The 20,921-nt window shown below is 39.3% G+C and overlaps 1 protein-coding gene across 1 annotated transcript in view; it reads right to left on the bottom strand.

Annotated features, from left to right (window-relative positions):
• LOC306870156 (histone-lysine N-methyltransferase SMYD1-like) overlaps nt 1-20,921 on the bottom strand; it is a 22,704-nt gene extending 1,783 nt beyond the window's left edge. The window contains exons 1-9 of the mRNA XM_079417264.1: nt 20,606-20,921; nt 9,466-9,642; nt 8,089-8,302; nt 7,657-7,787; nt 7,533-7,571; nt 5,795-5,990; nt 4,362-4,454; nt 1,533-1,696; nt 1-108 (exon numbers count right to left, since the gene is read on the bottom strand). The exon at nt 1-108 is cut by the window's left edge and continues 61 nt beyond it. Coding sequence (XP_079273390.1) covers nt 1-108; nt 1,533-1,696; nt 4,362-4,454; nt 5,795-5,990; nt 7,533-7,571; nt 7,657-7,787; nt 8,089-8,302; nt 9,466-9,642; nt 20,606-20,742 — 1,259 coding nt within the window. The 5' untranslated portion in view covers nt 20,743-20,921. The remainder of the gene's footprint in view (nt 109-1,532; nt 1,697-4,361; nt 4,455-5,794; nt 5,991-7,532; nt 7,572-7,656; nt 7,788-8,088; nt 8,303-9,465; nt 9,643-20,605) is intronic.

Below are 20,921 nucleotides of genomic sequence, written 5' to 3'. Positions count from 1 at the left end.
CGGCAGACCAGCGAGTGAGCGGTCTCGATCCTGCCGGCGTGCCAGTGTGTGACGCCCGCTCTCATGATGGCCATACCCAGCTGAGCGTTATTGGGCTGATAGAGCTTCCTGAGAGGGAACAGAGTCAGACACTGGTTTCACAATCTCTGGAATTAAGGTGCTTTACAATCAGGGATTTTCCTCTTATCGTGACATACACTATATTGCCAAAAGTATTGGCACCCCCTTCTAATGAACAGGTTTGACTACTTTAGTAATTTCCATGAGTACAAATCTTAATGTTTAAGCATATAATGATGTTCTAGGGAATTGTGTGCTTCTAATTTTATAGCAACAGTTTGGACAGGACCCTTTTCTATTCTAACATGACAGTGTCTCTGTGTATAAGACACGGTTCAGAAAGACATGATTGACTGAGTCAGTGTGGAAGAACTTGACTGGTCTGCAGAAACATCTGCTGTGACTTTAAGAGCCAAAAACTCATCACCAAACACCAGTAACTTGTACAAAAAAGTAAAAAGTAAAAAGTAAAGTCGTGACGTATTGTCAAGTATGGTGACCCATACTCGAAATTGGTGCTCTGCGTTTAACCCATCCAAGTGCACACACACAGCAGTGAGTAGTGAACAAATGCACACACACACACACACACACCGTGAACACACACCCGGAGCAGTGGGCAGCCATGCTGCGGCGCCCGGGGAGCAGTTGGGGGTTCGGTGTCTTGCTCAAGGGCACCTCAGTCGTGGTATTGAGGGTGGAGAGAGCGCTGGACATTCCCCCCCCCACCTACAATTCCTGCCGGCCGGGGGCTCGAACTCGCAACCTTTCGATTACGAGTCCGACTCTCTAACCATTAGGCCACGACTTCCCTATTGACTATTGCAACAGAGATGGAAACACAATTTTTAAATACATGAATTATGTTTCCATCTTTGTTGCCACAGTATAGAAAGTGCCTTTCTCTGTTCTAAAGAAGGGAGTTATTAATGCAGTCTAATTCATTTTTTATTAGCAATATGTATACTTCATTTGAACAACTTTAAAGGAGATTTTCTCAATATTTAGATTTTTTTGCTCCCTCAGATTCCAGATTTTCTAATAGTTGTATCTCAGCCAAATATTGTCCTATCATAACAAACCATACATCAATGGAAAGATTATTTATTCAGCTTTACGATTATGCATGATTCTCAATTTTTTTAAATTGACCCTTATGACTGGTTTTGTTGTCATATTTTAGTCTATCCTCTTAGAATTTTTGCAGAATATTGAGTTTGCATTTTGTATTCATTTTTAATCTTTTCTTTTAATTTTCATATTTTACATTTAATCATCTGTAATCATTATCACTTATACTTATGATAATTGATTTGAATAAAATCTAATTTCACGGAAAGTCTTTGTCTGCCTGGATCTTTTCTCAGTGCATCGATCTCTTCTCTTTGCATTTGGGCCCCTGGATGAGTGATCATATAGGATGCTTCTGCATAAATCCAGCCCTGTTCCCAGCAGATCAGGGACTGACTCACGTGTATCCATCCAGCACTCGCTGTGCATAACCCGCGGCTTCGCTGAACTGATGCATGAAGGACAGAACCTCGCTGCCGATGCTGAGGATGTGCAGCAGATGCAGGTTTGTGTCTCCAAACACGGGATCCTGCTTCTCCAAACACCCGCGGCAGAGCTTCACCACCTACAGCACCAAACCAGCTGTTAATCACAGCAATATACTGTTTATTGTTTTCACACATTTATTTTTCATCACTTGTTTATTTGTTATCTGTGTCTTGTCACTTGTCATCCTGTCTGTGCACTGAAGCTTCTGTCACTAAAACAAATTCCTTGAAGCACACTTGGAAATAAAACTCTTTCTGATTCTGATCTCAACCGAGCCGTGGCACGACCAGGTCATTCTGTTTTCTTGAAGTGAATAGTTTAACTTTAGTCATGGTTTAGTCATGGTCTAACCCTTTTTATTTATCTAGCGCTTTTAACAGTACAGATTGTGTCAAAGCAGCTTTACAGTATTAAATAGGAAAATAGTGTGTAATAATGCAAAAGGACAAGAGAGACAGATTTTCAGCTAAAGTCAGTTCATCGTTGATCCAGTGATGTTATCATCCAGCTCAGTTCAGTTTACAGTTTTTTACAATCGCTATGGCAGATAATGAGAAACAGCTTATTGAAGTTATGCAAATATATAAATCACAGCTGATTCCCATCTAGGAAGCACACTGTTGAGGTTCTTTCAATCACATGATCATATGTTCTAAAAGAGGACTCTTTGGGCTGATCTTGTGTGGAAAAGGAACAATATAGAGCAACACAAAGAAAGAAAGAAAGAAAGAAAGAAAGAAAGAAAGAAAGAAAGAAAGAAAGAAAGAAAGAAAGAAAGAAAGATAAATATTGAGAAAATGTGAGATTGGCCCCTACAACACCGACCGCCTTCTCCTGTTTTTAGAAGACCTGCACGAAAGACCGGTGCCAGAGGTAGAAAGGGGACAGGTGGGGGACCACTTGCCAATATATGTGATCACATGGGACAATGTGGCATTCCACCATTCCGGTGCAGTCACAGCCTGGTTTGACGCCCATCCAAGGATGATGTCTCATTTCCTTGCCCCTTACTCCCCTTTCCTCAACCCCATTGAGGAGTTTTTCTCAGCCTGGAGATGGAAGGTTTTTGACCATCGTCCACATGACCAAATGTCCCTCCTGGATGCAATGGATGCTGCATGCCAAGACATCACAGCTGAACACTGCCAGGGGTGGATAAGGCATGCAAAAAGATTCTTCCCACGATGCCTTGCCAGAGAAGATATCAGGTGTGATGTGGATGAGAACATGTGGCCAAATGCAGAAGACCGGGCAGATTAGAAGATTACTTTGTTTTTTTTTATTTTTATTCCGGTGCTTTTTCTGTTTGTATATCTGCAGTAATGTCATTTTGCAAATAAAGTCTTTACTGCAGCAATTCTGTCTCTGTCTTTTTTTCATAAACTGTACATTCTATAAAGCTACTCTGAGATGGTCATTCATTTTTTGTATTGAATTTCTGCAGCGAAAGAAACAAAATGCATGCATTTACTAAACCCAACAAAACAAAAATTTAGACAGGCTTCAAAAGAAACTACAGTGCAAAACACAATCTATGATCAATACAATATACTGTCTACTGTATAAGGGCAGACCTGACACATAAAATAATGCAGTTTCTGTAATTTCAGCTGATGATAGTGTTTTTTTGTCATTGTGTTATGATTGACTAAATGTTCCTGTTGGAAGAGAACATGTGTTAGTGTTTTGAATAATTATTTGATTTTGAAACATGTTTGCAGTGTTTTGTTAGACATAGTGTATTGTGTTAGTGTATTATTGTATTTTGAAAATAAGTTTTGGGGTTTAGTTTACAATGTGTGATTTTGAGCATGAAATGAACTGTTTTGCCAATTGTGTGTTTTAGGTGAGCTGGTGCGTTAAGAGTTTTGGAAAATTGTTAAAAGTATTGAAAAATCTGTCATAGCAATTGTAAAAAACTGTAAATAGAATCTGTGCAATCAAGTCGACGATATCGCTGGAAATTAAGTGATATTGTCTAAAAACAAACAACACTCTGCATAGAAAAAAAGACAAAAAATTGAAACAGTAGCCTACGTTTGCTTGTGTGTTGATGTGCAGAACACAAACGGATTTCCTGACCGCACAAATTATTTTTTGTTAAAAAAGAAAAAGTTTTATTCATTTGCTGCATGTGTGTATTTTTATTTACTTTTTGTTAGTACATAACACAATATATTATGTTTCCTTACAAAGAAATCCCAATAAACAACATCAAGGTCCTTCAAAGTTACTGTAAATTTATAGTAAGCTAAATTAAACACTAAATAAAAATTTTTTTTAAATTTGTTTTATGTGAAAATTATATTATAGCTGATTGTTTATGGTGAAATTAAATTGTAAAAAGCCAAAAAATGTTAAATCAAGTAACATTTAGGCTTATGTATAAAGAAAATTGTTTTAAATAAAAATCTATAAAAAAAAGTCTTTATAGATCTAAAAAAAATATATATAAAAAAATATAAAATCTATTTTTTTATTAATATAAAATTTGAATCCAAATCATAAATATAATTTGAGGGATAAAATGCTTAATTTGGCTTCACATTTTCTTTTCTTTTTTATTTGGCCCAAAGTATAATACTTTTCATCTCACTTCAGCTTTGGTGAAGACAGTGTAAAGCTCATCGCTGACGAATGGAAAAGCTGTTTAGATCCTCTTTAATTTCTAGTAAGCAATAAAACACCAGCGTTTCAGCTCTTAGATCTGTGTGAAATCAGGATGGTGTTGTTAGACTCACCTCCTGGAAGTTTCCTTCAGTACGAGCCTCTTCGATCTTCACCAGAGCCTGACGACTGAAATCTGTCACGGCCTTCACCGCATCAGCAGACGGCTGCAGACAGACACACTTCAGTGTAAATACAAACACAATACTAATAAATTAATACAGACAAACCTTACTGTCACTACCAGTGTTGGGGACTAACTAGTTACAGGAAACGGAATTACATAATTTAATTACAAAATAAGTGTAACTGTAATCTGTTACAGTAACTGAGAAAAATGTGTCATTAAATGTGTCCCTGGAGCACAGAAGCAGTCATGAGTAACACAGGTATATCTGTAGCAATAGCCAACAATACATTGTATGGATCACAATTATACATTTCTCTTTTATGACAAAAATCATTAGGATATTAAGATCATGTTCCATGAAGATATTTAGTAAATTGTTCATTTTTGATTAGTAATATGCATTGCATATGAGATTTATGCATATCAGCTCTCAGATGATGCATAAATCTCAATTTTTTTTAAAATTGACCCTTATGTCTGGTTTTGTGGTCCAGGATCACAAATTACAGCTACTTATGAAAATATTAACAATTACAAAGGAGGTTACATCTGAATATTTTCACACACATACAGATTTGATTGACTTCTTTCCAAAATTGCATGGACTGCTTTACACTATGAGACACCAATGTTTTTAGGACACATGCTTATTCAATATATATACAATATATATATATTATTGTATTTTGTATTTGGTTTATGTATATGCTTTATTTTTTAGGATAAACTGTTTTTTTCCAAGGCATTGTTAGATATCAGTGTTTCATAGCTGTGCAAAGATCTGATTTCAAAAACAGTATCATAGCAATTAAACAGTTTCTTGTTATGATTTTAAATCTGTATCTATCCAACTTTGATTTATCTCAGAAATGAGGTGCTGAAGTCTGATTTTGTGGTGGCTGTGCTTTAAAATTAAATTATTATCATCTTAATTTAAGTGAAGAAGGATTTTGAATATCTGACAGTTATGATTCAGTAAGATTAACCCTGCCTGCTTTAAATATTTCAAAATGATTAACAATTAAAAACATCATTCAAAGTTTAGAATTCAATCATTAGAATTTTAGAAAAGTAATCAAATGCAATCAGTTTAATTTAATGAAGTAATTGAAATAGTTACACTACTTATTGCATTTTAAGTAGAGTAATTTGTAATCTGTAAGCTATTATATTTCCAAAGTAACCTGAGGATCTGAGCAGATCAGGCCTCTAAAGTCTCTCAAACACTCTAGCAGGACTGTATGATCATTCCCTGCCACACAGACGTGCTCTTTCATCTCCAAACAAACACCAAACACCCTGTGCAAACCGCTTTAGAGAATCCAAGCGGTCTCAGACTGTCTCTATATTTCCCTGTAGCACAGATCTGATGTGAACCTTGTGTCCATCGCTGTCTCTGACGGCCGTCATCAGATCATCTTTGATGCCGCTGGAGCAGTGCTCACACTTGCAGTCGAAGTAATACTGCTTCTTGAGCAGCTGCTGGCGGTCTTTGGAGACGTTGAGGAAGTCCACGTAGCTGATGGTCAGCTCTTCTCCTTCAGAGATCTTCCCCAGAGCCCTCAGCTCGATCCTGCATCGTTCCCAGAGTCACAGAGAGAACACAAAAACACATCTACGATGCACTGCTTGTGTTAGTAAAACACTAATAACCCTAAAAAGCTATTGTTGCTGCTCACATGGAACTCCGTGACAAATCAAATCAAAAATATGTCAAAAAATATGAACCCTAGAGTGAATCTGCTCTGAACATGTGACAGACAGGAATGAATGATGACTAGACCGGAGCTTCCGCTTGAGACTAGGTTTGATAAGAACGACTAGAACTGTTTTATGTAATATTCACTAATCATGAGTAGATCTTATTCATATTTTCTCTGTGTTTTCAGCACTTTCCAATACAGTTCAGTTCATAAACGCTGATTATTGCATTAAACTGCAATGGACTTTTACATTATTTATTCATCTAGGTTTATGTTCATTTATATCATAAACTAATATATTTTTAACATTTCAAGTTGTACAGATAAGCATTAGATAATACATTATGATGACCAAAAAACAAATAGTGCATTTATATATTTTGTAGAAGAAGCTGTTTTATTTATATAGCTTCTTTATATAATTAACGGTCACTTTACATCCTGTAGTACATTTCAATACATCTAGATAAGAAAAGGAAAAAAGTGTTAGCAGATAGTTCCCCTCATGTCGTTCCAAACTTGTATGACTTTATTCCCTGCAGGTGAACCAGGGTTATTATCATTAACTAAAACTAAAACTATAAAAAAATCATTTTGTTACTTGAAACAATATAAATGGATAAATAAAATAAATAAGTATATATATGAAAGTCAAGTTTATTTACATAAACAGATAACTCTTCTTAATTTTCAATATACGTTTTTTTATTATGTTATCATGTTTTTATTGTGTTTTATTGTGTTAGTTATCTGTATTTTTTTGTTATTTTTGAACCTAATCAAAATAACCCAACTGCAGTTTGATTGAGATTAACTGGAATGCACAATGAAAAAACATGATTTCTGAAAATTACCTGTTTTTGCAAATTAACTCTTCTCATATACTTATTTATTTATACTTATATTCATATATATGCTTGTATATATATATATATATATATATATATATATTTATATATATATATATCAGTAGAAACTATGTAGACATGTTAAAAAAAAACATGACAAATGCACAACAAATTACTACAACTAGAATTAAAGTTAAGTGAAAACAGAAAACAAAAAATCTAATTCAAAATATATATAAATAACACAAAATCTTAGCTCTTTGAATCCTGCCCTCTCTTTTTGATATCATGAAATTAAGTGAGGACTGTCAAGCTCCCAAAATTACAACAAAAAAGTCATAAAATTGATGGTGCTTTTCTGTCTTTTTTGAAGCATTAAAGTTTGAGTCCCCCTTCGCTGTAATCACATGGAAAAGAGAAAGAAAGTCATCCAGGTTTGAAACGGTGTGTGTAAATAAGGACATCGTTTTCATGTGTAGCTGCACTGTTAAGGTCATGACATGGATGTGATGCTGTCAGTAAGTCAGGGGTCAAAGGGCAGATGTTAGTGTCACACCGACCCACCTTCTCTTTGAATGCAATGAAGCGTCCAGAGCTGTCTGACTGCAAGAGAGAAACACACACCGGACAGTTGGTCTGGATTCACACTTACTCCAGCTTCTGCCTGATTTCTGAGAGATCCACTCACTTGCCAGGATTGAGGATGACGGTGCAGTTGGGCCAGCAGTCGTGATTGACCAGACACAGGTTAGGAAAGAGACCCACGCCCACAGCCTGCAGACCCCTCTGATCGCTCAGCGTGAAGCCATTACAGTTAATCTGAGAACGAGAGAAACATCTTTCTCATCTGAGCTCAGCAGAGCAGGCCAGGGATAGACGTGTGCCATACTCACTAAAAATTATATCTCCATATTTTCTGGGGTTTTATCGATAACGACAATTAGGCAATGTTTTATGCTGATACACGTGTAAAGATTTTGATATTTTGAATAAAAATTATACATTTTTCTTTTACCCCAAAAATCATTAGGATATTAAGTAAAGATCATGTGTACATCCAGGGTCACTTATATCGCACACCCCTAAAGCGTGCCGTGTGTACAGACGAATCAGAGCCTACCACACCAAAGAGATGCGCCACGTAGTCCTCTCCGACGGGTTTGCTCTTTTTAGGCCAGTAATTGTAGAAGTGTTGCACATCCACTTTGAGCTCTTCCAGGTCTTCGGGGGATATTTTGGACAGATGATCCTCCAGGAGGTCGAGGGAGGTGAGCTGAGTGTCGGAGACCAGGCCTGTGTCCTTCTGAATACGCCACAGGATCCGAGCGACCAGACTGCAACGCCACCACATTGAACACTTCAGGATTTGTTTTCTTTGGATAAGATGGGGTTGAAGCCACAAGTACCAACACTATTTATCACTACAAACTCTAATATAGTGTGCCGATAGACAATAGTATTGTGTATCGACGATACCCTGCAGAAAAAAACTATTGAACCATCACAAATTCTAATGGTTTCCACTACAAATACCATTACAGACATTACAACTTTTAACCATTAAAACTATTAATTTTTTATATATTTATATACTTTTTATATTCCATTAGGATTTATTGGTTTTAACAAGCCACCCAATAGAAGGTGACCAATTACCAGTAGAGACCCACTGGGTCCATTACAGTTCCCATTAAAGCCAATACAAGTCACATTATAAACACTTAAACATTACAAATTTGGTGATGGTGTCTATAGTTTTTTTTCAGCAGGGTGAGATATCGCCTGTGGCTGATGCCTTTGATGATAGAAAGATGATTATTATTATTATCTGACTAGTAATATATCTAATTAATATTAGGGCTTATTTGTTCCATCACATTTCTTTTTCCGTGTTTTACAGTATTGCGCTTTATAACCAATCACAGACGGTTTTGTTGAGTTTATAAACGCATCAGCCAATCAGAGGCGTTCAGATGAGCCATCGCTGAAGCACCGGAGTTTTGTTGTTCAATGCACTGAATTCAGCTCTTTCACGAATTCTCTCATCATAAACAATGAAGTGAAGATGTAAGTATAAGAGATGTATTCATCATACAGTGTAGATAGCTTCACTGATTATAACGGAGCATAAACTCACGCTAGACTGAAGCCAGTGATGATGTTCTTTGGTAATTAATGATCTTTGCTTGTTTTCTGTAGCTGCTGTTTGAATAACTGAGGAAATGTAAGCAATATAATTAGTTACTTACAAAGTTTCTATTAAATTGTTGTCATGTTAAATACAAATTAGGCTGATTTTAGCCTTACACTGGACTGGAGCTGGTTCATTTTCCAGCAATGAAACTAAGTAATTAAGCATATCTGCGACCTCACAGGCTGAGATATGACAATTGAACACAAGCACTAAAGCGCTACATTGTTTCAGCATCATCACATTACTTAACAACATGTTACATTTGTTACATTTTAAAGGTCAGTCTGAGATCACGTGACTCACCGCACGTTCTCATTGGGAGCTTTTCCTATGTTTTTAATGGCAGAACACTCCTGCTTGTGCTCGTTCCACGCGGCGCGCTGACACGTGCGGTCACAGTAGTGCGCAAACTGGCACTGAGCGCAGCGGTGAGGGGTCACCTGCCGGCGGAAACAGCTGTGACACACCTGCAGAGAGAGACTGACAGACAACACACACACACACACACACACACACACACACAGACACACACACACACACACACACACACACACATAGACAGACAGACAGACAGACAGACAGACACACACTCACACACACACACACACACACACACACACACACACACACACACACACACACACACAGACAGACAGACAGACAGACAGACAGACAGACAGACACACACTCACACACACACACACACACACACACACAGACAGACAGACAGACACAGACAGACACAGACACACACACACACACACTTGTTTTATGACAAAAGTGTTTGTGGATTTTGAAAAATGTGGTCATTGCATGCATTTTGTCTGGAAGCAATGAAAAATTATTCACAGTTTGGTCCACATAGACTTCTGTATCGCTGAATGTGTGAACAGTTTTGAAAATGTGGCTTCAGTATTGAACAATGCTTGTTAGCAACTGAAAAAAACTGTAATATAGTTTGAACTATAACTGTAATATATTTGAAACTGTAATATATTTGTGTAATATATTGTGTAACTGTAATAAACTGTAATATATTTGAACGGACTACAAGCCCCCACCACAGACCTGTGACAGCACCATCCCCCTGCTGAACGAGCTGAATGCCTTCTTTGCTCGCTTTGAGGCACAAAACAGCACCACTCCACAGAAGACTCCACCTCCTCCCGGCGACCAGGTGATGACGCTGTCCCCGGACAGTGTGAGGAGATCCCTCAGCAGGATCAATGCACGCAAAGCTCCGGGTCCTGACAACATTCCTGGGCGTGTACTGAGAGACTGTGCAGTGGAACTCACCGATGTCTTCACAGACATCTTCAACATCTCGCTAAATCAGGCCGTTGTCCCCACATGCTTCAAAGCTACCACCATCATTCCAGTCCCGAAGAAGTCATCTCCATCCTGCTTCAATGACTACCGTCCAATAGCACTCACTCCTATTCTCATGAAGTGCTTCGAACGGCTAGTCATGCACCACATCAAGTCTGTCCTCCCCCCCTCACTGGACCCCTTCCAGTTTGCATATAGGTCCAACCGCTCGACCGATGATGCCATCGTCACTGCCCTCCACCCAGCCCTCACACATCTGGACAAAAAAGACTCATATGTCAGGATGCTGTTCATAGACTTCAGTTCAGCATTCAACACAATCATCCCTCAACAGCTCACTCACAAACTGGCCCAGCTGGGGCTCAATACCTCTCTGTGCAACTGGCTGTTGGACTTCCTGACCGGGAGACCTCAGGCAGTACGGCTCGGCAGTAACACATCCAGCACCATCACACTGAACACTGGGGCCCCCCAAGGATGTGTGCTGAGCCCCCTCCTCTTCACTCTGCTGACCCACGACTGCACACCGTCACACAACTCTAACCTGATCATTAAGTTTGCGGATGACACGACTGTGGTGTGTCTCATTAGCAACAGAGATGAGACAAACTACAGGAGCGAGGTGAGCCGCCTGGCCGGGTGGTGCAGTGACAACAATCTCTCTCTGAACGTGAAGAAGACGAAGGAGATTGTTGTTGACTTCAGGAGAGTACACACTCAGCATGCCCCTCTGACCATCAACGGTGGGACTGTGGAGAGAGTGAGCAGCACCAAGTTCCTGGGTGTGCACATCACAGAGGACCTCTCCTGGACTAACAACACTGTAGCACTGGTCAAGAAAGCACAGCAGCGTCTCTACTTCCTCCGCAAACTGAGAAGAGCCAGAGCCCCGACCCCCATCATGTGCACCTTCTACAGAGGCACCATCGAGAGCATCCTAACCAGCTGCATCACTGTGTGGTATGGCGCTTGCAACGCATCCTGCCGCAAGTCACTTCAACGCATAGTGAGAGCAGCTGAGAAGATCGTTGGTGTCTCTCTCCCCTCCCTCCAGGACATCTACAGCACCCGTCTCACCCGCAAAGCCCTCCGCATTGCAGGTGATCCCACCCACCCGACACACAGCTTCTTCAGTCTGCTGCCATCAGGGAGGAGACTGCGGAGTCTCCAGGCGAGGACCAGCAGACTGAAGGACAGCTTCATACATCAGGCTGTCAGGAAGCTGAACTCCCTCCCGTCCCTGCCCCCCCTCCCCTCTTTTTACCCCATACAACACTGAACACTGATACTATGAGACCCCCCCCCCCCCCCCCCCCCACGGCTCCCCACACCCCCAGGACCAGCCACCTACTTACAAACTGTGACCAGCACCTGTCATGTGCAGCATTGGACTGATCACTACCTCATCCAGCATTGACTGCAAACTACCTCCTCGGATAGTCTGATAAAAAGACTGTTCTCCTGTCAATTTAACAGACTGACAAGCTCTTTTTGCACTCCACCCATATCTGCACAGATTTGTTTTTATTTAACTGGTTTGCACTCTCTGCCATGCGCCTTATGCCACTTTATCTATTTCTTTATTTTTTTTTCTACAATGTCCTTACTTGTATAGCTATAGAGTTGTATGTACATATGTTTAAACTGTATTATCTGTATTTGAACGTGTTTAATGTTAACTGTTTACACCAAGGGTCTGAGGGTAACGCAGTTTCAATTCTCTGTATGTATGTGCTGTACATGTGGAAGAATTGACAATAAAGCTGACTTGACTGACTTGACTTGACTTGAACTGTAATTTATTTCTGTGATCTGCAGCTGTATTTTCAGCATCATTACTCCAGTCTTCAGTGTCACATGATCTTCAGAAATCACTCTTTCTGTTGGAAACTGTTGTGCTGCTTAATATTTTTTTGGGGACGTGATACTTTTTTCAGGATTCTTTGATGAATAAAAGTAAAAAAAAAAAATAATAATTTTTACAGAATACACTACTATTCAAAAGTTTGGGGACAGTAATTTTTTATTTCTTTATTCTTTTTTATTTCTTTATTTTTAAAGAAATTAATACTTTTATTCTGCAAGGATGTGTTAAATGGATAAAAAATTATAGTAAAGACTTATATTGTTAGAAAATATTTCTATTTTGAATAAATGTTGTTCTTTTTAACTTGTAATTCATTAAAGAATAATAAAATATATATATATATATATCACAGGTTCCAAAAAAATATGAAGCAGCACAACAGTTTCAACACTCATAATAAATCAGTATATTATTATGATTTCTGAAGATCATGTGACACTGAAGACTGCAGTAATGATGCTGAAAATACAGCTGCAGATCACAGAAATACATTATATTTTAAAGTATATTAAAATAGGAAACCAATATTACCAACTGCAGTAATATTTCACAATATTACTGTTTATTCTGTATTTTTGATCAAAAAAAATGCAGCCTCGATGAGCACAAGAGACTTTTTAAAAAACTTTAAAAATCTTACTGATCCCAAACTTTTGAGTGGCAGTGTAGGCCTACATGTAAATGAAGTGGAACAAAATGTAATATTTTTGCAAGAAATGAGAAATAAATTTAAGACATCTATTTTTTACATGTAAACTCAGTGACAAGTCTGCAATCACAGTGGATGATTAATATATGATTAATGATTCTGATATGTTGGAAAATCCAATGTTCTGATGAGCACCAGCTTGTTCCATGTGTATATGAAGAATATAAATGCAAGGCATGCAGTCCATTAACACTTATGAAATGGATTCATTTATACTGCTGTTGCTTTACCGGGAATCGATATGGCATTTATAGGACCCATGATTTCCAGTGTAGTACTTGAGACTGGACAAGACCAGACTCCGTCTAAAGTATGAGTCCAAGACTATATTTTTATGGGCCTTTTATGGAGTTTTTGGACTCTGTCTTGACTTGGACTCCATGCACCGCTCGGACAGAATGAAAGAGCTCGCAGGGAAAAGCAGAGGTGGTGTGGTGAAAGGAACCTACACTCTATTAAATCCTCCTGCTCCCCTGATCTGGAATTTCATATGCTTCTGTGTCGACCATTCTGGCTACCGAGGGAATTTACAGCGATCATAATCACAGCTGTTTACATTCCCCCTCAAGCCGACACAGACCAGGCACTCAAGGAACTGTACGGGAATATAAGTTAGCAGGAAACCGCGTACCCAGATGCAGCGTTTATTGTTACGGGGGACTTTAACAAAGCCAACTTCAGAACAATAGCTCCAAAATACTTCCAACACATCACCATCAACACACGTGGTGAACGTGTACTTGACCACTGCTACTCTCCTTTCCGGGACGCCTACAAATCGCTCCCCCGCCCACCTTTCGGCAAATCGGATCACTCTTCCGTTCTTATAGGCAGAACCTGAAACGAGAAGCTCCCGCGGCTGTAGCAGAAGAGACGAGTGCACTTTCCATTTCCGTCGCAGATGTAACCCGATTCTTCCGACGGGTGAATATCCGCAAGGCTGTGGGTCCTGATGGCATCCCAGGCCGTGTGCTCCGAGCATGCGCATTCCAACTAGCCGTGGTTTTCACAGACATTTTAAACCTTTCCCTCTCTCTGTCTGTGGTTCCCTCATGCTTCAAAAAATCCACCATTGTGCCCATACCAAAGAAAAACAAAATCACATGCTTGAATGACTGGAGGCCCGTTGCTCAGACACCCATCTTCAGCAAGTGATTGGAGAAACTCATCAGAGACTACATCTGCTCTGTGCTGCCTGTCTCACTGGATCCGCTACAATTTGCATATCGCAGAAACCGTTCCACAGACGATGCTATTGCCTTCACCCTGCACACTGCTCTCTCCCACCTATGTGAGAATGCTGTTTGTGGACTACAGCTCAGCATTTAATACCATAGTGCCTGCCACACTTGTTGAGAAGCTCCAGACTCTGGGACTAAACGGATCTCTGTGCAGCTGGATCCTGGACTTCCTGACAGGCAGATGTCAGGTGGTCAGAATGGGCAACAACACTTCATCCCCGCTGACCCTCACCACTGGTGCTCCTCAGGGCTGCGTCCTCAGCCCACTCCTGTACTCCCTGTACACACACGACTGTACAGCAACACACAGCTCCAACGTCATCGTCAAATTTGCTGACGACACAACGGTGATAGGCCTGATCACTGACAACAATGAGACGGCCTACAGAGAGGAGGTGAGAACCCTGACTAAATGGTGTCAAGAGAACCACCTCTCACTCAACATCGACAAGACCAAGGAGCTGGTGGTGGATTTCAGGAGACAGAGCAGAGAACACACACCCATCACCATCGACATGACACCTGTGGAGCGAGTAAACAGCTTCAAATTCCTCTGTGTTCACATCACTGAGGATCTCACATGGTCCGCTCACACAGATGCAGTGCTGAAGAAGACACACCAACGCCTCTTCTTCCTGAGACGGCTGAGGAAGTTTGGAATGAGCCCCAGCATCCTCAGATCATTCTACACCTGCACTGTGGAGAGCATCCTGACCGGCTGCATCACCGCCTGGTTTGGAAACAGCACTGCTGGCAACCGCAAAGCTCTGCAAAGGGTCGTGCGAACTGCCCGTCACATTGTTGGAGGTGAGCTTCCCTCCCTCCAGGACATCTACACCAGGCGGTGTATAAAGAAAGCCCGGAGGATCATCAATGACTCCAGCCACCCGTCCCACAGACTGCTCTCTCTGCTGCCCTCAGGAAGACGTCTCCGCAGCATCCGATCCCGCACTAGCCGACTGAGGGATAGCTTTTTTCCTCAGGCTATCAGGCTAATGAACAGTAAAAACTAATACACCCTACAGCACACTCCCACTTTACAATATACCACGCACTGCACTTCAATTCCACACAGTTCAAACTGGACTACCAGTACACACTACACTAACACAACAATCTTTTTGCTAGCACTGGATACCATCCAATGCACATCCATGACATTTACGTATCCAACTTATGTATAATCTGCTGCATCTTCGCATATTATTGTGTGTATATATGTGTACATAACGTAGAATGCGTACATACGGTGTATAATGTGTATCGGTAACTGTATGTCTGTCTAATAGTACACTGTGTGTACTGAGTATATGTATGTGTATATTACACATCGTCATCTGTATAAGTCTGTACGTATGTATGGTAATGTTTATATGTAAATTGTTTCTGCACTGTCTGGAGCACGCTCTCAAGAATTTCACTCACCAAGGCACATGTGCTGTGGTGATGTGACAATAAAAGTGATTTGATTTGCTGCAGATACGTTTTTTGGTCTGTGATCCACTCTGTGCTATCGTGTCAGAGTGCACTTTGAACAGTGATGTGAAACCAGGCTTCATTCACCCCAAAGGAAAGTGTATTTATTTACACGCTCTGAATCATTCAGATCCTCTGTAGGTCTTGACTCAGACGCAACCCCTGGCCTTGCATGAACTGATCTCACCTTCAGCACTTAGGAGTGTTGCTCCTTTACATTTACGCATCCAAAAGCGACTTACATTGCATTCAAGTTACAGTTTGTTTTTACATTTTTATCAGCTCTTGCTTTCCCTGGGAATTGAGCCTATGACCTTGGCGTTGCTAGCGCCATGCTCTACTATTTGAGCTACAGGAAAGCTCCTTCACTCTTCCCAAACACTCTGGACCAGACATGGGCAACTTCGGTCCTGGAGGGCCGGTGTCCTGCAGAGTTTAGCTCCAACCCTAATCAAACACACCTGCCTGTAACTTTCTAGTGATCTTGAAGACATTGATCAGCTGCTTCAGGTGTGTTTGATTAGGGTTGAAGCTAAACTCTGCAGGACATCGGCCCTCCAGGACCGAAGTTGCCCATCCCTGCTCTGGACACTCTGGTGTTATGTTTAAACATAACACAGTCTTGACATACTGTTCTTAAAATAGGACCCTATATGTTTCAAGGTGTTCACTTGGTACGATATAATGTACATATGAGTTCAGTTTCCATTCAATTTCCAAATCCACCACAATTATTATTTTAAAGGTCATATGCAATTATTTTTTACCATAAAAACTAACTGACCACCATCAAACAAGCCTATAGACTTTTAAGATGTAATTGGTGTTCCAGTCTTTGTGCTCTTGTTTATGTCTTTCAAGAAACTAGAAAATGAAGAAACAAGAGCTCAGCTACCAGAGAAACAGCCACAAATGAACAAGACCTGACAAATGAACAATAGAAATGCAAGGGCTTAATTACTCACGGGAGCCAAGTGACAAACAAGACACAGGTGCACATAATTATGGGGTAACAAAGGGAAACACTAAAACACAATGCAATGCAAAATTCAAAATACTGGTAAAACACCTTTAAAAAATAAATATGGTAAAATTCCAGATTTTGTTTAGAGTGTGTGTTTGGAGCTTGTGAGAGGAGGGCTTGACAGACTGAGATCTTTCACACCTTGACAGGGGAGGGATCTAGAAATGGTGACCTAAATTTGCCTAGTCCAAGACATACCTCAGTGGCCTATATAAAAATTAAACAGTCTCATTATGTGGAAATAACACATTCTGCTGGATATACTCACAATGACAAAGATCTCACCAGATGCATCCGAGCAAATATGTGACCCTGCAGCACAAAAGCAGTCATAAGTAGCACAGGTATATTTGTAGCAATAGCCAACAATACATTACATTTTCTTTTATGCCAAAAATCATTAGGATATTAAGTAAAGATCATGTTCCATGAATATATTTAGTAAATTTCCAACCCTAAATATATCAAAACTTCATTTTTGATTAGTAATATGCATGGCTAAGAACTTCATTTGGACAACTTTAAAGGTGATTTTCACAATATTTCGATTTTTGTTGCATGATGTATAAATTTCGATTTCAAACAAATGACCCTTGTAGACTGGTTTTGTGCTCCAGGGTCACATATATACAATGTAGACATCACAGTCCTGAAGAAGACACAGTTCTCTGTAGTCTCAGACTGAAGTTGGGCAATACAGCCTCCTTTGGAAAGATCAACTCCTGTTTACAGTATATAGAGGGGGCTTTGCTGTCGAGTTAAAACCTTTTTAGCTTCAATCCTAATCAACCATACAGAACCAGTTAATCAAGATCGTCAGGATTACTAGAAACCTTTAGACAAGTGTTGGAAGTAAATTCTCCATACCCCTGGTCTGATGTAGGGTCCAGGGATAAATCCTGGCCAACATAATGTTCAAATTAAAGGTCACTAACCTAAACTTCCATGGCAATGATGGAACAGCACGTATTCTGGGTTTACATACAAAAATAAAAAATATATACATTCATTAAATCAGAAAAACTCTGTATGTTTTTGTGATCCCACCCCGCTCATCCACATGTGAATCAGACCGGCAGATAACTCTCACAAGGATCTTTAGCCTATATAAATACAAATAAAAGACCATCTGGATGCTTGACTCGTGTGTGATAGATTTATCTCTCTTAAAATGGGTTACATTTAATGTGCTTAATTGTATGTACAAATGTGTTAACAAACCAGCTGTGGCAATTCATATCCATTAGACCAGTTAAGATATTTGAACTTTGCTTTAATTATAAAGGTGTTCTCACAGTCTTCTGGTGTCAGCTTGCACGCTTAGAAATATTGCTTCATGTGATTTACATAATGATCTATTTTCAGATGACATTACTGAGCACTGATGTCATCGAATGCACCTCTTTATAAAGTCAGCGTACAGTAAGCAGATGTTTGCAGAAGCTGAAGTTTGTTGTGGTCTGTATATTGGCTCATGGAAGCGTGGTTGTGTTCACAGAAGCTGAAAGCGTTGAGTACTCTGTGCTGTTTTCTGCTGTGGCTCTTGACTTTTTATGGAGGTGAAACTGTGATCTTGTCACATGAGAGTGGAGGCTCTCACAGCGTTTAACATCCACACGTACACAACAACTACATATGAATCTAAGCATAACACCATCTGAAATTCCCCTGGGAAAAACTAAAACAAAACCTAAATGTGTATCTAACAGACTAAGAGGCTTTGCATTTCAAAAGCAATGTTAAGAAATAAAAAGCTAAGCCAATGAGGAGAAACATGGCAATGCAGCTGATCAGCATTAATTAACTATACTGATTAATTATGAATGTCTTTACACTATATGATTGTAGTGCATCCAAATATAGCCTTCGGTTATTCTGGTGACTCTGTGCACAATCAATCTCTCCAAAACAACAGAAGACAGACTTTAATCATTCTCATGAGCAACTCCTGGAGAGGAATAATGTAGGAAACCCTTCAATCTATAGAATATTTACTGTGTAAAAGCCCCTTTTGTTAGCTCAGCTGATCCTGAATCAGACGCTCAGTGTTCTGAGCTCTCACATAGCTGGAGCGTAACCTGCAGAATATGTACTGAACTCTGTTCTCCATCTAACAGACACTTTCCATCATTTCAACACCAATTCCAAATATAGATCGGTGAAGGAGCATGTATAGAAAACTCATCTGCCTGGATCTTCAACATAATATTAATCGAACACGAGCACTGTTGTGTTTGTGACAAGACCAAATGATTATTTTGTGCATGCAGATACATTCATGTGGTGTTGCCACACTCTCAGAAAAAAAGGTACAAAAGCTGTCACGGGGGCAGGACCTTTTCAAAAGGTGCACCTTTGTACCTAAGGGGTCCATACCGGTACTTATTTAAATGTTCAAATTATCACCCAAAATGTACAAAGGTGCACCAAAACTCCCCAAAGAGCAAAACAACCAAAAACAGGGTGGTTTACTCAGTCTTATACATAAATACATACATTACTCAGTCAAATATAAATATATATTTTTCTTGAACAAGGTGCATTAAATTGATTTAGTGACAGTAAAGATATTTACACTTATTACAAAGTACTTATATTTCAAATAAATGCTGTTCTTTAACTGAGAACCATTATAAAAACCATTATTAATAACTGATCTCAAATACTAACTGATAATAATTAAGATTGGAGTAACGATGATGAAAATTCAGCTTTGATCACAGAAATAAATTACATTTGAAAATATCCCAAATAGAAAACCACTATTTTAAGTGTAATATTTCATAATATTATTGCTTTTACTGTATTTTTGATCAAATAAATTAAATCTTCGTTCAAATAAAAAAATAAAAAAAGCCTTATTACTTTTAACCACCTAAAATAAAGCATGTGTGAATTAATAAGCAAATTATATTTTTATTAAGCCTATAAATCCCTTTCCAATGCACAGCACTTGAAAGCAAAAGTCTTCATATTTACAATGTTCTGAGAATGATTTTTATTGATTTTTAAACATTTTCTTAGACACGTGAAATAATGGAAGAAAGCCTGAGATATACATGAACTCTTATCTCATGTCTGCTGAAAACTGCTATATTATGAAGGATACATTGTGACGAATAACGTAAATGGCATTCAAATCTGAGAAATTTGAAAAGGACAGTAGTTTGCATTCCTGAAAATTAATGTCTTTCGTTTAATATTATTTTTTATTAGTTTTTTTCAATCGTAATTTTGTTTTAATCATTAAATTATAGTATTCATCAAAGAAACCTAAAGAAATTCTACTCTAGCTGTGTTCAACATTGATAATAATCAGAAATGTTTGTTGATCAGTAAATCAGTATATTATTATGATTCCTGAAGATCATGTGACACTGAAGACTGGAGTAATGATGCTGAAAATACAGCTGCAGATCACAGAAATACATTACACTTTAACACATATTCACATAGAAAACAGCTGTTTTAAATAGTAAAAATATTTCACAATTTGACTGTTTTTTTCGCCACTTTGGATCAAATAAATGCAGGCTTGGTGAGCAGAAGGGATTTCTTTAAAAAAAACCCATAAAAAAATCTTACTGTTCAAAAACCTTTGACTGGTAGTGTGTTTGGAAAAATGGCAAGTTATCCAACAGCATCTCTCTCTAATTAAGTGACATATTTTATACCACAAATTCACCATCTATGTGTCCCAAAGCAAGTTTAAGACTTCATTGAGATGCACAACATTGATCTTAGTTACTTCCCTCACAGAGAAAGCCATTCCTGAGCAGGTAAGTCACCGATCTCACCTGTCGAACACGACCGCAGCGAAGCTGGCCTCAGCAAACACAACTTCTCCGGCTGACATCTCTTTGGTGACTCGGAGGCCACGGCCTTTCTCTCCGGCTGCAAACACTTCTACAGGATCCATATTTTCCAGGGTCATGCCGACACAGACTACTCTCTGCTTGGGCTCAGGCAGGGACTGTGGTCTCCAGAGCTCACCTTCTCATCCACAGCAGAGCTAAAAATAGAGCTGTGGTCAAACAGCACACAGTCAGGAGAACATGGCTGGAGCCCCAGGAGTATTTCTGTCCGTCAGCTGTGTGTGTTCATCATGGACCT

This window comes from Barbus barbus (assembly GCF_936440315.1).
Source record: "Barbus barbus genome assembly, chromosome: 5".
NCBI classification, from domain to species: Eukaryota; Metazoa; Chordata; class Actinopteri; order Cypriniformes; family Cyprinidae; genus Barbus; species Barbus barbus.
This window is presented reverse-complemented; position numbering and strand designations above follow the sequence as displayed.